We start from the raw sequence: 15,929 nt of genomic DNA, 5'->3' as shown, positions 1-15,929 counted from the left end.
AAGATCCATTGCTTGCCGACATTTTGCCGACATTTTCAATCCAAAATGCCACGTGTCATCCAATTAAGCATCCATGTGAAGTGAATCTTTTTGACTTTTTATTTATTTATTTATTTATTTATTTATTATTATTATTATTATTATTATTCTTGTCGTGTAGTGAAAAATCTGTCCCATTACTTTTATGTAATATCTAATCTAAACTGAGATGTGGTTAAAATTAATTAGCCACGAATTAAGGGTTTGAATTTGCATCACATAAATAACCCAACTTTACCTACAAAATCTAATAAATCTATGCTTATTTGAAAGTGATTTATTTCTGTTTAGTTACGTGTATTGTTTGTTTATGTGTATTTGGTAATAGTAATGACATACGTGTACAATTTGATTGGATTTGGAAATTACATGAAACTTAGTTTTCTTTATTATTGTTAATTAGTAACATAAACAATAAATATGTTAGATTTTTGTAATTGTAGATAAAGGTGTCTAAAAATAATTCAATTATTTTGACTATTAGGGTCCATTACTATTCTCGTTATGGTGTAAAAAAATCCATATCTAATATTAGAAAAAGAAAAAGAAAAAAGCAATAAAATATTTTTATGGATGTGTCTAGGTTAGGTAAGAAGTGAGTTAACATAATTTCAAGTTATTATAGTTGAGTTATAATAGTTTGTGTTTAAGGTATAGATTATTTTAATTTGAAAAGAAAAATAAAATATCAAATAATAGTAAAAACCGTAGCAAATAATAAATAGAAAATTGAAGGGGTTTGAAATAGTATTCGTTGTAGCTAATTAAAATTTATGTAGCTAGGAGTGATTATTATAATCATATATAATTCTCGTCTCAAACGGCTAGTACGTGATTGAAATATAATAATAGGCATGTTAGATTCTTTTTAAAAAAATAGGATGTTTACTTACTAATTTAAATTTATTTTTATAATTTTTGAAGAAGTATTCATCAACCTCATCGATATTTTGGTTGACATTTCCGTAAAAGTAATACTCCAATTTTTCATGATATCAATATTTTAAACAATGATTACACCCAAATGTATAATAAATAACACATGGATTCTATTTCAAAGTCAATTAACACGGAAAGAAGTACCCATCTTTTCATAAAAAAGTGTTTATTAAGATTCTTTTATAAACTATTTGGTTTTTAATTTTTCAAAATTAAGCTAATTAATAAATATTACTTTCAATGGTTTGGTTTGTTACCCACTTTGCACGACGACGAATGTTACTAAAAATTTTCAAAAAACGAAAGCATTGTTTAAGATTTTGTTTTTGTTTGCTTAGAGTATAATGATAGAGTTGAGAAAATAGAGAGAATTAAAAGGAGGAAAATCCACATGAGCATCTAATTCGTGGTCCATATATTCTTCAATATATATATATATATATATATATAGCCCTTTTACTCTCATAATTATCACTCTATCTTCAAATTCAAGCTTTTAACTTTACTTTAACTTTTACGTATCTAACGTGATGATTCATGTCGTCTGTTTAGACTTAAATGCACATGGAGTCTTGTTAATTTGTTTTATTTAAAAAGTTTCGATTATATTAATTTAGATGCTCTTTTAATTCTCTTGTATTTAACCATCATGGGTTGGTCCAATAATAAAAAAGACAATGGTCACCTACCTAGAGATGAATAAACTAAATGTTGTAGGGTCAAGCGGATTGTTCGTGAGGTTAGTTGAGGTAAACCACGTTTGCTCTATACTATTTTAAATCATTGATTGATCCAAAAGTTTAAGCTAGAAGGTAGAAATTAAACGAATTTAATCATATATAATTCAAACCATCAATTTATTCAAAAAGTGGTAAAGCATGAAAAAAGATGTAGGGATTTGATGTTAGTCATGTAGATATTATATATAACTTTATTTTGCTTAATTTTCACGATATTGCTTGAGGCTTCTTCTTCAATCTTTTAGTGTGTCCCTCGTTAATATATGTGTGTGTATATATATAGGCACAACCAAACTTTTTTCTTTTCTTTTCCCTTCTTTCCTTTCATTATTAGTACTCTTTTCTTCTTTTGCTTTTTCCTTCTTCTTCTTCTTCTTTCTTTCTCATGACTTCATTATGCTTGAGAATAAAGAAAAATTAGTGTATGTAATTTTAGTTCTTTTACAACAAATTATCTCCATATTTAAATTAATGAGTTTGACATTTTTACTCGAGATCTATTTTAGGGTGTTTGTGTTCGGATCGTTGGTATGCTTTTAATTAGGATTCATATTTTGTTATGTATTATTTTTCATTACTATTTGATATAGTATCCATTTAAATTGGCTTTTTACGTATTTACAAACGCTTTTTATTTGAATGAGACAAGACTATACCTACAATAGATTAATGTTTAAATGAATTTTAAAGGTGGTAATTATCATTTAAATTTCACTTCATTTTGATAATAGAGTTTCATCACAGTACTTCACAATTTTTAGAATTAGGGTTGAATATATGCTATGCTTGAACATTCAAAAAGTAAGATTTACTAAGGACATTGGAATTTGTCAGCGCTGCAAACAGTTAGGAACTTAGCCACATGACATTGGCCAAGGTTATCCCGACATTGTTTTAATCGTCAACAATTTGGCTAGGGGAGACCTATCGAGTAGAGAATCAATGTCGATGCCTGCCTTGTGGTGTTCAGAAGTAATGTTCACAATACACTTACGCAATTACGATATCATTGGGAGTTATGTTCAATCCCCCCGATACCTAGGTGAAGTTTTTTATCTCGACGATTTACTTGTTTTGTGGAAGCGTCAAAACTTAAGCGAAAGAGCTTACAATCTCCTAACTCAGGCCGTCGCTAACCCAACTATGTTTGAGTTTGAATTTGAATATTTTGGAAAGAGTTTACAGTTCTTTCATAAAAAAGTACCAATTGACTTTGGATTTAGATAATCCAAAAATTACATAACCCATATAAGTTTAGATGTATTTTGGAGAATATCAATCCAACGTCTCTCGTGACTATGGGAAGGCCCATTTGAACAAGCCCATCTTTCTTGGGCTTTTAAATTTTCAACATCGGCTCATTTTAACAAGCCCATCTTTAAAGCCTGCCCATTCCAATTATCATCCCTAATTTCTTTATATAATTATAATAATAGATAGTAATTTACATGTTTTAAAAAATACAATTAGTTTTCTTTTAGATTTTTTTTTCTCAAATTTTGTACTTTAATATATTGAATTTCTTTTTATTTCTTTTTAAGTATTTTTTCTTAAATTTACCCTTTGATGTGTTGAAATTTTCTATTTGGGTGCTTTCATAAAATAAATTTTAAAAAAAATTGGTAAAATTAATTAAGGTAACGCTAATTTGTGATTAAATGATTGTTTTAATGCTATACATAATTGGGAGAGTTTGTGGTTAAAGCTTTTGTAATTAATCTATTCATAATAATTATTTTATTATTTAATTTATAATATTATATTACCTATTACACAAAAAAAAATCATAGTTGCTAATGTCCTAACCAAATAAGGAGATGCTAACATAATCTCAAACACGATAAAATTCACTATTTTTCACATAAAGAAAATAGATGAATAATAGTCCCCTCAACCGTTGATTTATGACATGAAACAATAAAATCTTACCATATCATTGGTTCGAGAAAGACTTGATTGTTCGTAAGAATAAAAAATGCAAGCCACATGAACATATCTATACGAAGATAGTGTCCAAAGTGTCAAAATAGTTTAACTTTACATTAATTAATTTTAATCCTTTTTTTTAATAAAACGCCCAATTTAAATAATAGAATTCAAAAGGGTAAATAAAAATAGAGAATGTAATTTAAGTATATTTAGTCCTCTTTTTGTTTCTCCAAAATTTCAGTTTCTTTATGGTTGTTATTTGTAAATATAACTTTTCTGCCTCTCCATCTCTTCAAATCTCTTGAGAACATTTTTTTTCCCTTCATTTCTAATAGTTCATAAACATGAATATAATTACAAGTTTGAAAATAGTATACTTTTAGTTTAAAATGAAAAAAAAAAAAAAAAAAAACTATTCTTTCAATAAAAGGAAATAAAAAGTTTATAATGATTTTATTTATCAAATTCCAAATTCTAGAAGATTATTTTGATCATTTTTCTAATAATTTTTCTTTTTCTTTTTCAATAATATAAAATGAATATTTTATTTTTAAAAAATAATTATCAAGTGAAAATTCTCACTTAAATTAAATTTTGAGTGAAGAAGGTAAAAAAGTAATTAGAATATATTTAATTTCCAAAATACAAAAAAAAAAAAAAAAAAAAGAAGGAAAAACAAAAAAGAAGAATATGTACGGATGTAAACTCTATAATTCAAACCTTTGCTAAAATTGTCAACTTTTGGAAAAAGAGAAAGCACCAACATTTACTTAAAAGGATCCACACATATAAAGTTTTGGCTATGAAGTGATTAATTGATTTAATCGATACTTTTTCTCTAAAAAAAAAAATAAAACAAATTTATTACTTACGTTAACCTCATCAACCTTAAACAAAATACTTACATGTTTAAACTCATTAAAAAACTTAAAAAATGTCTTGATGTCCATAATAGAATTGGAATACATTGCAATGTAATAACGTTTTAAGCTTGAATAGTAATATTAAACTTATTTCGTTTAGTCATTTTTTAATTTTACGGTGATTAATTGTTATATGAGAATCCTTCCTCTCACTTTTACAAAGCAAAATTGAAAAAAGAAAAGAAAAGAAAAGGCAAAACTTTAGACCTATTTTTTCTTTTAATATTTTTCTAAGGTTATTAAAGATATATTGCAATTACTTTTAGGGCCACTAATTTAATTAGAGGAGATTTGAGTCACTTCTCATTAAAAGGATGTATTCTCATCTCATCATGGAAATTTTGGGGAAGGGTAATTAACTTTCATTTACCTTTTTGTTTGCCTTTTTTCTATTGCTTCAAGGAAAAGGCAAAAAAAAAAAAAAAAAAAAAACAAAAAAAACAAAAAAGAAAAAAAGGAAAACAAAATTAGCTTTTGGATCTTTTCTTTTTCTTTTTCTTTTTCTTTTTTAACCTTTTTTTTTTCCATTACTTTTGTTTTCTTTTTCCCTCCCTTTTAATAAAAACAATGGGAAAAAAGAAAAAAAAAAGGTGAAGTGGCTTTCCTAATGATTCTATATTTTTTATGGTGTGTTTCTTTTATGTAATAATATGAAATTGGTTAAAGTATGGCTTTTGTCCTCTTGTTTTGAAATTTGGTCGAGTTTAGTTTCTATGTTTGTAATGTTATCTATTCTTAGTTTTGGTACTTTTAATGAATTTTAAATTTTAGATTTATTGAAAGTTTTAAAAAATAAATAGACTAATCAAAGATAATGTTTTAACTTATGAAATTTCTCTGTTTTGAAAATATATGTGTAATTTCATATTTTATACTTAGTTCGACAGACCAATTTTTATTATTCAAATGTTTTTGAATAATAAGTAGAATTAACCACAAACTAATTAATGAATTAAACTAATACACAAAATTGATTTAAAAACATTTAAAAATTAAGCAGTTGGTTGTCTATATTGAACTGATTTTTCTATCTTTTGGTTTCTTCTAATGTAATTCTTAGAAAAAAAAAAAAGAAAAAGGTTGGTAGTAAAATTGAAAGATTGAAATGAAAATAGGGTTTGAAGTGAATAGATCAGTTATGGTATTAATTTGTTTGTGTTGATGTTAAAGTTGAATGGCCTTGAATCTTGTGCTATCTTCCCAACACCCCCACTTACAAAAGGCTACTTGAAAATTAAATGAGTGATAAGATCTTCACATCCTTTGCTTGGTTGGCAACTCTTATGAATATTTAATGATCCTCTTCCAAAGGGGACACCCACACACACACTCCCCCTTTTTTCTTTCTTTCTTTCTTTCTTTCTTTCTTTCTTTCTTTCTTTCTTTCTTTAAATTTATATGTAAATCAATAAAACACACACTCACACACTCACAAAGTCCTTTTCATTTCAATGTAATGTCCCTTTCCCACAGATAGTATTTTATCTCATTTCTATTATCTCCCTCTCTTTTTCATTTTCATATTTCTCTCTACCTTTTCTACTTTCCTTCTTCATCTTTGCTTATACCTATATGATATTTACTATGTTCTACTTATTTGAAATGCACATTAAAATAAAAGGGTCTAAATCAAATTCTATGCAACTTAGAAGGATCCAACCAAATATTTTACAAAAACAAAGTTTAAACTTCCTTCAACCTTATAACATTTGTTCTACTTTAATTCTAAACTTTTTACAACTGTAAATGACATGAGGTGACAGTTTTTCTCTAGATGTTGAAGTTTTGTGTGCTACCATGGGTAATATATTAAAGCGAAAAACATGTTTGTGATTTGATTTTAAAATAATTAAAATTACTTTGGTTAAAAGACCCGAATGGGGGAGTGATTTTTATACGAATTTTATGGCAAAAAAGGTATCTTTTGAAAGTTCAAAAAGTTAAAATGAATACAAATATTTTATAAAACTTCATCAACAAATAGAATAAACCTAAAAGTTGTGTAAAACCTAGTTGAAAATAGAAACCCCCCATCAAAGAAACATTGCTGTATTCAGTTAATGGCAGAGGCAATGGAAAGAATAGAAACGACAGATACTAAACTGTGGAACAAAAGAACACATGATAAACCTTATGTACCAAATTTCTTCCAAGCTTTCAGAGATTTATAAACAGCTTTTAAGATTAAAAACAAAAAAAAAAAAAAAATACATTTTTATGTGCTCTGATGGAAAATCTATAAAAGAGAATAAAAGCTTCCAGTTTTTGCTTCCAAAATTTGAGGAGTATCCCTAAAATGACCTTTGCTATCTGCATTAGTAGTTTCTGAAGTTTCAAAAACACTACCTTTCGAAATGTTTTCCTTTGGATATGGATGAATTCCAAATGTGGTCCATATAGGACTCCTTGAAGCCTCGCTTGGGTTATCCACTCGTAACGTCTTTGGAACCACCACGCATTTCTCTGACTTCTCATCCTCTGCTAAGCTGTTTGTATCTCTCAAATGCTTGCCAAGTGTAGGCGATGAGCTCGTGGGGCAGGTGGATGTTTGAGATGCACAGACATCGGAAGGAACAACAGTTAAATTCCCAGTACCGGTAGAAGTCCATACGGGCGTACAACCCCAACATGAGGCTGGGACGAATTGTAATGGAAGGCTTGGAGTGCAAAAGCCTGGAACTGCCAGCATTGTTGCTGGGAGCCACTGAACTGGTGGATTGGGATGACTGCTTATATTTGGTACACTTGTGCTATCTGAACTTTGTGTCATTGCTGATGAAATTAGGCTGCTTCCGCCCTGATTCAATGGAAAAACCAATTGCGGAACGGGGGTAACAATGAACCGTATTTGATGCTGTGATATCACTACTAGAGTTGGACAATCTAACTGCCTCTGGCCTCTCGATGACACTTTTAGACAATTCGTTTCCACAAATACTAGTAGTTGTCATGGAAGATCCGCACGAGGATGGTTCTTCAGGACTGTCTCCACAATATGCAGAGCCAATCTCAATGGATCTCTTCTGATCTCCAAGACTCAGCACAGTCTCCATCGATTCGCAAAGTGGTGCTTCAGGTCCAAACTTTAGGACAGTACTACTTCCATTAGAAGGCCTCAAAGCAGGAGGAGACTCAACGCTTGAGAGTAGATGATGGTGATTTGTTGCATCCGAAGTTTCCAAACGCGCTGTAGCAACTCCCTCGGAGGATACTATTATCTGTCGGTATTGAGATGCCAACTGCTTGTTTCTTCGTCGTCCAGCACCGATAGGAACGTTTCTCATCGTCCCACCAGCAGTCCAATATCTTTGGCAGTTCTTGCAGAAATGCCTAGGTTGATTGACATTGTAGTTGTTGAAGTAACAGAATTTTGTTTCCAAACTATTACATCTAGGACAAGGAATGATTTTGTCTGGCTTTTTAAATGCTCTTTCTTGATCCGTGCCATTACCATCCGCCTGCTCTTCTTTCAAAGGTAGTTCCGATTCTCCCTTGTTCGACATCACGTTCGAAGCTTGGTTTTCTTCATTATCCCCCACCAATACCGAAGACCTCTCTGACGGGCAAGAGTCTTCTGCACCCGAGACTGACTGCTCAGCTTTTTTCAAATTGTTGCAAGCATCCTGAAAACAATATTCAACAAATTGACACTTAACAACAGTCAGAAAAGAGAAGCACACAAACGAGAAGCACACGATTGACACAGTGTCATAGGTGGAAAAAGAAGCCAAGAAATGTATCAAAATCTACAAGATGGGATTTTACAAAACAAGACCTCAGAGCCCTTTCCAAATAAGGTAAAAATTACATTCATTCAAGTAAGAAAGATCGTACAATATGCAACATGAATGAAAAGATACAAGGAAACAGGATATAAATGAACAGAACACTTCCACTAAGGAATCAATCTTCATTCAAACATTTTCAGCAGCTCCAGATATTCACAAGAGAACTTCATTTTGACCCTCAATGGATCTACTACAAACTAAACCAAAAAATCGTCTGAATTCCACATTCAAATTTGGCTAAAATCAGTTCTCCTAATGAACTTCTTCCAAAACCACAAAGTTGGGAAAGGAACAGTAAAGTCAACCAAGGCCACAAAAACATTACAAGAACAAATCTAAACAAAATCATATATTGAAGCTAAAACCCAATAAGGGCCCCAACCCAAATGCTTAGAGAACCCAAAAAAAAAAAAAAACATATACACACAATGAAAAGAATAGTTGAAATGAGAGTTGAAAAGGCGGAAAGAGACAAATCAATGGAAGAAGAAGAAGAAGAGGAAGACCAAGAATATGAATAAGACAGTGAAATGAGCATTTCAATAATCTTTTCCATGTCCCACAAAAAAAAAAAAAAAAAACACAGTAAAGGCATTTTTCAGATTAAACCCAGAAAGCAAGAAGCCATCAAAATAAAGAGAGAATGAAGGAAAGAAGAGGAAACGAAAAAGGTACCGGATTATGAAGAGGGGCGGCGGAAATCTGGGATTCCGGCAAAGGGATGGTCCGGCCGAAGAGTTTAATGGCGAGATCCTTGAAATGTGGGGGGGAAATGACATCCTGTGTAGTAGTAGAACTGGTCATTTTGAATAATGGGTTGTTAACGGAAAGTTGTTTGATTGTGAAAGTGGGAAGCTTTGGAGGTGAAAATCAATGGAAGAAGACCCATTCAAATATAGAGAGAGCTTAAGAAGAAGCAAAAGAAAAAGAAGAACCTGAAACCTTTTCAATACCCTCAAAATAAAGAGACACAAACAGACATCCTTTTTTATTTATTAAGGGAAAAAGGAAAAGAAGAAAAAGAAAAAAAAAAAGGGAACTTTAAAAGTTGGAGCTAAAAGCCTAAAAGCACAAAGAACATGAGGCATCAAAGTACCCATTTACTTCCTTCCTTCTTTACATTTTTCCTAAATAAAACACACTTTTTTTCTTTTCTTTTCTTTTCTTTTTTTCTCTTTGCTTTTTCACTTTTGAAAATGTCTCTTTTTCTTTTTCTTTTACTTTTTCCTTTTCCTTTTCCTTTTTTTCCTTTTTCACTTTCTTTTTACACCATTTATAAAAAAAAAAGGCTTTTTTTTTTCTATTTTGTCTATTAATTAAGTAACCTAATTTCTCTACACCAACAATAATTCCTCGAATGTAAAAAAAAAAAGTAAGTTATAATAGATTACCTCTCAAATAGGGTGAGAGTTGTAAGTTTATATTAAAAAATTTTAATCGTAAAAGTAGACCTTTAAATTTATAATATTTGTAGAAATTAAACATTCAAATGTTAAAATTTATAGAATTGTTATCATTTTTATAATTATGTAAGTTTGAAGTTCGATTTTAACACTCGTAGAAGTTCTAGGGTTTGACTTTTGTAATTACAATATTTCGAGTTAATTTTTGCAATTTGCTAAAGAATAAAACAGAAAACTATAATTCTTCAAACAAACAAAGCATTGTTTGTTGTGAGTAACATTACATCCTTCTAGTTCATTTATATTTTTGTTTAGAACAATAATATTTCCTTTTCTCTTTTAATACTAAGTCAAATTTGTTATTTAAAATTATTTCAAAAAATCAACTATTTGTCGGAATGAGTTTAACTCAATAACATATGGCATGACATTTCGATCTTAAAAGTGGAAGATTTGAATTTTTAGAAAAAAATTATTAGTTGTAACATAAATTTGTACTATCGACTATAAGACTAAAAATTCAGTTCTCTTCCATCACATATTATCAAATATATCAAAAATAAGAAAAAGCAAAATTATATACATAAAATCATATGTTTGTTTATTTTTACATTTTATATTTTATAAACTAATTGATTGAAGTGATGTTTATAAACTTAATATGATGTCATGGTCAACACAAAAGTCATAACTACAATGTCAAATGCATAGTTAGAATGTATTTTTATATCTTTGAGGTTTTATAGACGTTGACTTAACTATTACTCAAATAGTCTAACTATTAGCCTCTATTCTTTTCCCCCAACAAAACATATAGGTTTGAATTTTCTTCTTTTTATTAGTTATATGACATTTTATGACACAAAAACAATATATATATATACACACACTAAGTGATTAATAAAAATTTGATGAACTTACTATTGTACTCCTTATTTTCGACAAATTTATCGATTTATATATATTTAGAATATTGGTTACATAGTTGCTTCTTTCTTACGCGTTATCTTTTAAATAAAGAATTTCTTTTGACTAAATAAAAAGTGTTATGGATATTTTTTCGTTCTTACATTTTAGATAATTTAAATATGTATTTAAACGTCAGTCTTAAATGTTTTTTGTTCTTTCTCTTTAGTCTATAATCTTAAGTAATTTGTAAATTTTTTTCTAAAAAAAATATGTTTTCCATTTTAAAAGTAAAGTACGGTAATTATTTTAAATGAAAAAATTTCTATAAATATTTTCAAACTTAGCAATATGTTATTGTCTAGATATTAACGAACATCGATAGATATCTATCGACTACCTACCAGCGTCATGTTGCTATATTTTTAAAACAAAATCCAATAAAAGATTTGTTAGCATTAATATAATATACTAATCATCTTCGATGAGAATAAATAATTTTTTAATTGTTTCACAAGAGGAATTATAGGGTGCTTTTTTTTTCCTCTCACAATCATTAAGATGCTTATTCTATCATCATAAATTGCTAATTGTATCTTGCAATTAAATCATCTGCAATAATTTATATTATTGTTCTAATAACATATATTCTATGATATTGAATTTTAAATAATATGATATAATTAAGTTGCTTCTTCAACATTTATACCATTTTTTTTTTAATATCATAGAAACCGATAAGAGAGGGTTGGAATGCAATGAATTAATAATTTGAAGAAACATATTCGTACTATATGCAATTAAACATAACTATTATATCAAATTATTTGTTAGTTCTACACTAAAACAAATCATTGACAATGTGGAAGAAATATTTTATAGTTGCCAATACATGTTATAATATCTATCTCGTATTCAATTGGTATTTAATAACTTTTATTGAGATTTTTGACAAAAAGAATTAATGAAATTATTTTTATTATTTAAAGATGATGTAAAAAAGAGGTTAAAAAGATATTTGTTTTTAAAAAATAAAAGACCCTTCTCATAAATTGAAATTTTTTATCTCAAACATTTGATAGGGGTGATTATATATTGAAGCTCTATATTTGGTTTATTGTGGATATTAATGAACATTCAATTTGTAAGCCTTCTTTTGAGAGAAATCGAAGTACATCAATTACCTTCTTTGTGATGACAAATTACTGAAGATCTACTGGTGATTTTATTGTGTACGAGTTGATAAGAAATATGAAACATGAAAGAAGACTGAAATAGCTGGATTGTGGTCAATGAATTAAGGGGAGCATGAGTTTTTCATCCATAAATTCAAGGGACCTAAATCCTTTAAGTTATATCGTACTTAAAGATAGTCATATACATAAAAAGAATTTCTTATTGTATTGATTTATATTGACAACTTTGAATCTTAATAATATTTTATTTGAGCTACAAAGCTTGCCAGACGTAGGTGGTATTCGTCAAACTAAGTTACCAAAGTTCTCTGTGTTGTTTTTCTTCCGCTGTTTACTTAGCCATTCCGATTATTATTTATTTTAGAATTAACTAAAGGACTTTTGATTATCTCACACCGTTTTTCAATTTTATTTAGAAAAATCTATTAATTTTGAATATTGCAACGACAATTTTTGAAAAGAAAAAAAAAACTTTTTATAATAATTCATGATCATATCTGATAGTATTACTATAGTATTAAATTTTCATCAACGTACCGATGTTAAATTTTACCAACATTTGTATATGACTCTACATCAACTCGAGGGTGAAGCAAAATTTTTATCATGTGGTAAAAAAATCTATGAAAGGTAAAAACTATATATCAATAATATAAATGTAATATAAGTAATTAACTTAACAATTTACCAAAATCAAACCGACTTTAAAAGAAAGAACAACAACAAAAGCACTTTTGAGCAAATTATTTCTTTTCAATATTCGATTTCATTTCGTACACGACTAAACTGTTAAGGTTTCATTGCTAATTGAAAATAGGGTAAAGTGAATTTACCAATCGAATTTATTCAAATCTATTTTTGCTAATAATTCGAATTTCATTTAGTCATTACTTAATTATTTTCTAAGTACACAACAACCAATCCATGGATAAGAAATCATGTAGATTTTAAAATGTTTAAAAAAATCAAAGACAAAATTGTAAAAAAGGTGTTTTAAAAATGTGTTAATGTTTAGAAAATTAGCTAGTAATTGAATATTTTATAAAAGAAAATTTGATAATCATATGTTCAAACTGTGATAAAAGGAGTACAATTTTAAAAATAATTGAGATTAACAATAAAATCCTATCATACTATTTCTTATTTTTATATTTCTTAAGCATACGAGTTGAATTAATTATTCAAATTTTAGAAAAATAAAAAAGCTTTTTGAAACAATTGTGTCGGTAGTTCATACACATAAATTTACTACACATATTTAAAATGTTAAGCGTTCACAACTTCTTATTCTAAACTACTTTTTAAATTTAGAATAAACGATAACTTCATTTATAGTCTTAATTTATTGAGAAAATTTTAGATACTTTACTAGCTATACTTTTTTCATGCAACCCAAGTAATTGTTAAAAAATTTCTTTTATGAATTATCATTTTTATGTGTCCCGCTAAATCACTACTCTTATTTATTCAATATAATTATGTTGTACTTTTACTATTGGACGAAATTTCTAATACTAAAAAAATGTATTAGATTATAATTAATTTATCAATGTAATTCATTAAAAATATCGCGAGAAACAAATAGCTTGGCAATTTAGGTAAGATAGAGATTCAACCTTCGGTCATTTTTTTTTCAATTGTATAATGTTTTATTTAATTGAGGTGTAAAAGTTAATTTCTCAATTAGTCGTTAGTGACAAATTAAAAGATATAAGACCCAAATTATATAAAACAAATATGATATGTTTAAGTGTTCAAATGGAAAGAGAAAAAAAATTAAAGTTACAAAGTTTAGTATTTCAACATTTGACTGTGAAGTTTATTTAGTTCTTAAATATTCAAAATTTTTAATTACTTAATCGTTATAATTATAATTATGTTAATCAACATTGTTAAAGGATGACATGACATGGAGGTTAGAACAATCTTGAGCTATTGAAGAAATTGAACAAGTTAGACAAAATAAAGTGACATATGCAACATTTTACCTTTTTTTCCCGACATATCAAACTTGTCAAACATGTTGCTCAAATTTTTCAAACGATGTATTATCGTATTACGTGTCTAATTTTCGATAAATTATACCAAAGTAAACATACATTTATTTAATATACGTGCCCCATTTTCAAACTCAACTAGGTCTAATTTACTAGCTTCCATATGCTTGTTATACCATCTAAAATGTTAATGATTTTGCTAATATTATTATTCTTCTTCTCAATTATTAAGTCATCAAAACTCCATTTTTAATTTTAAAAAAAATTACGAATCAAAATGAAGAAACACGTGTTATTATATTTTAAATTTGAAGATTAAACAAGTACAATTACTCAAACGTAACTTCGATTTAATTTATAAAACATAATGCTATGATGACAATATTGAAGTTTTTTCTACAAAATGTCAACCCTTCAAATTCAAGCAAGGTAATGAGCATAATTGATAGTTCCAGATATATTTTTTAAAATAGCAAAATAAATTAAAATATTTATAAGCTATAGCAAAATTTTGAATTCTATCAATAATAAAAATGGATAGATTTGTATCACTGTCTATTAATGTCATTTAATAGAAACATATCAATGTGTTTATTATTGATAGAATTTGAAATTTTGTTATATGTTAATAAATATTTTATCAAGTTTACTTTTTTTTAACAATTCTCATTTTAGAAATTGAATATAACAAAACTAATCAAAATATTCACAAAAGATACAAAACTTCATATTTATCATCGATAGATACTAATAAATTTTGTTTTAACGTCTATATTGATAGTAATAAGAGAATTTGCTTAACACAAGGGCGTAGTAGGCCTCCGGAGGCTCTCAGACACAGATAGAATTATATCGAGTCATCGATATTATCGATATTTTATTAATTTAGAAAAGCGTTAGGAATTAGATAATTATTAGTTGAAATTTTGGGGAAAGAGGGTAAGAAAAAAAAAGGGTAGGAATTTAGACGATGGAACCAAAAGACAAAGAGGGAGATGACGTAAGCAGAAGAGAAATCTAAAAAAAGAAAAGAAAAGAAAAGAAAAGGAAAGAAATAATAAAAAATAAAAAAAAGAAGAAAAAAGAAAGGGAAGGACTAAGGAGGAGAGTAAGCGTGTGGGGTACCATTAGGGAAAGTGATGCGGACTCGTGCGTGGATCGCTTTCTACGCCGCCTTTAATGCCTTTTTCCCACCCCCCACCCCTTCTCTGTTATATTATAATCCATTCTTTCATTTCTCTCTCACATTCCTTAATCCAAATCCAAATTACTCTCACTACCACACAAATATTCAATTTGCTTCTTTTCCTTTTTCTCCTTAATTCCCTTACAACTTTCCTTCTTCTGATTGCTTCTTTTCTCATTCTTTGAGTTCACAATATATTTTTCTCTCTGAGAACTTAGATAACAATGACATGTATTTAAGTATGTGTTACAGAAAGAAGTTAGAAGAGAATTAGGTGGGACATAAACAAAAAATGGCACTTTCAATATATGTGTATCCAAGTCTGAGATATAAAGAAGGGAGGGAAGATTGGAAATATGAACTTTTTGGTTGTTAGGAGGTATTTATATTAATTGGAATAATAAGCTCATTTGGAGTGTGAGTATGATAAAAAAAAAAAAAAAAGAATAAAGCAAGAATTCCATTAGAAATGGATAAGGGTTCTTAAGGATATATGTCATTTGGAACAAAATTAACAACATTTATTTTATATATATATATATTGATCATTATTTTATTATTGTTTGCAAACTTTAGACATCATCACATCAAAACTTGTATTATTGTAGGTGTGAAAATTACACACATTTGCAAAATTTAGTTTTTAAAACTATTTGTAATAAATGTAAGTATGTGATTTTCACCCAGCATTATTTTGTTTATTATGAATTAACTAAAAATGTAATTAACGTACTAATAATTTAATTTTGTAAATAACACACAATTCCATAATTTAGAGAAGAGTGGGGTAAGAAGAGACATTAATTTAATTTGGTTAATTATGTCCAAAGTGTTGGACGGAGTTGTTCCTTTCTTTTGTTTATGTGAAAAGGGTTAGGATGAT

The 15,929-nt window shown here is 28.1% G+C and overlaps 2 protein-coding genes across 2 annotated transcripts; both read right to left on the bottom strand.

Moving 5' to 3' along the window:
- Nucleotides 1-6,663: 6,663 nt before the first annotated feature.
- On the bottom strand, nucleotides 6,664-9,322 carry LOC103486917 (cyclic dof factor 2-like). Its single transcript, XM_008445075.2, has 2 exons — nucleotides 9,034-9,322; nucleotides 6,664-8,193 (listed from the first exon to the last, which is right to left on the bottom strand). The coding sequence occupies exons 1-2, from the start codon at nucleotides 9,160-9,162 to the stop codon at nucleotides 7,321-7,323; spliced, it is 1,002 nt and encodes a 333-aa protein (XP_008443297.2). The 5' UTR covers nucleotides 9,163-9,322; the 3' UTR covers nucleotides 6,664-7,320.
- LOC127148987 (cyclic dof factor 3-like) lies at nucleotides 6,807-7,259 on the bottom strand. Its single transcript, XM_051083425.1, has one exon. The coding sequence runs from the start codon at nucleotides 7,257-7,259 to the stop codon at nucleotides 6,807-6,809; it is 453 nt and encodes a 150-aa protein (XP_050939382.1).
- Nucleotides 9,323-15,929: the final 6,607 nt, after the last annotated feature.

The sequence above is a fragment of the Cucumis melo genome, chromosome 4 (assembly GCF_025177605.1).
Source record: "Cucumis melo cultivar AY chromosome 4, USDA_Cmelo_AY_1.0, whole genome shotgun sequence".
In the NCBI taxonomy this organism is placed as follows: Eukaryota; Viridiplantae; Streptophyta; class Magnoliopsida; order Cucurbitales; family Cucurbitaceae; genus Cucumis; species Cucumis melo.
The sequence above is the reverse complement of the archived record's forward strand: the minus strand, read 5'-3'. Positions and strand labels throughout refer to the sequence as shown.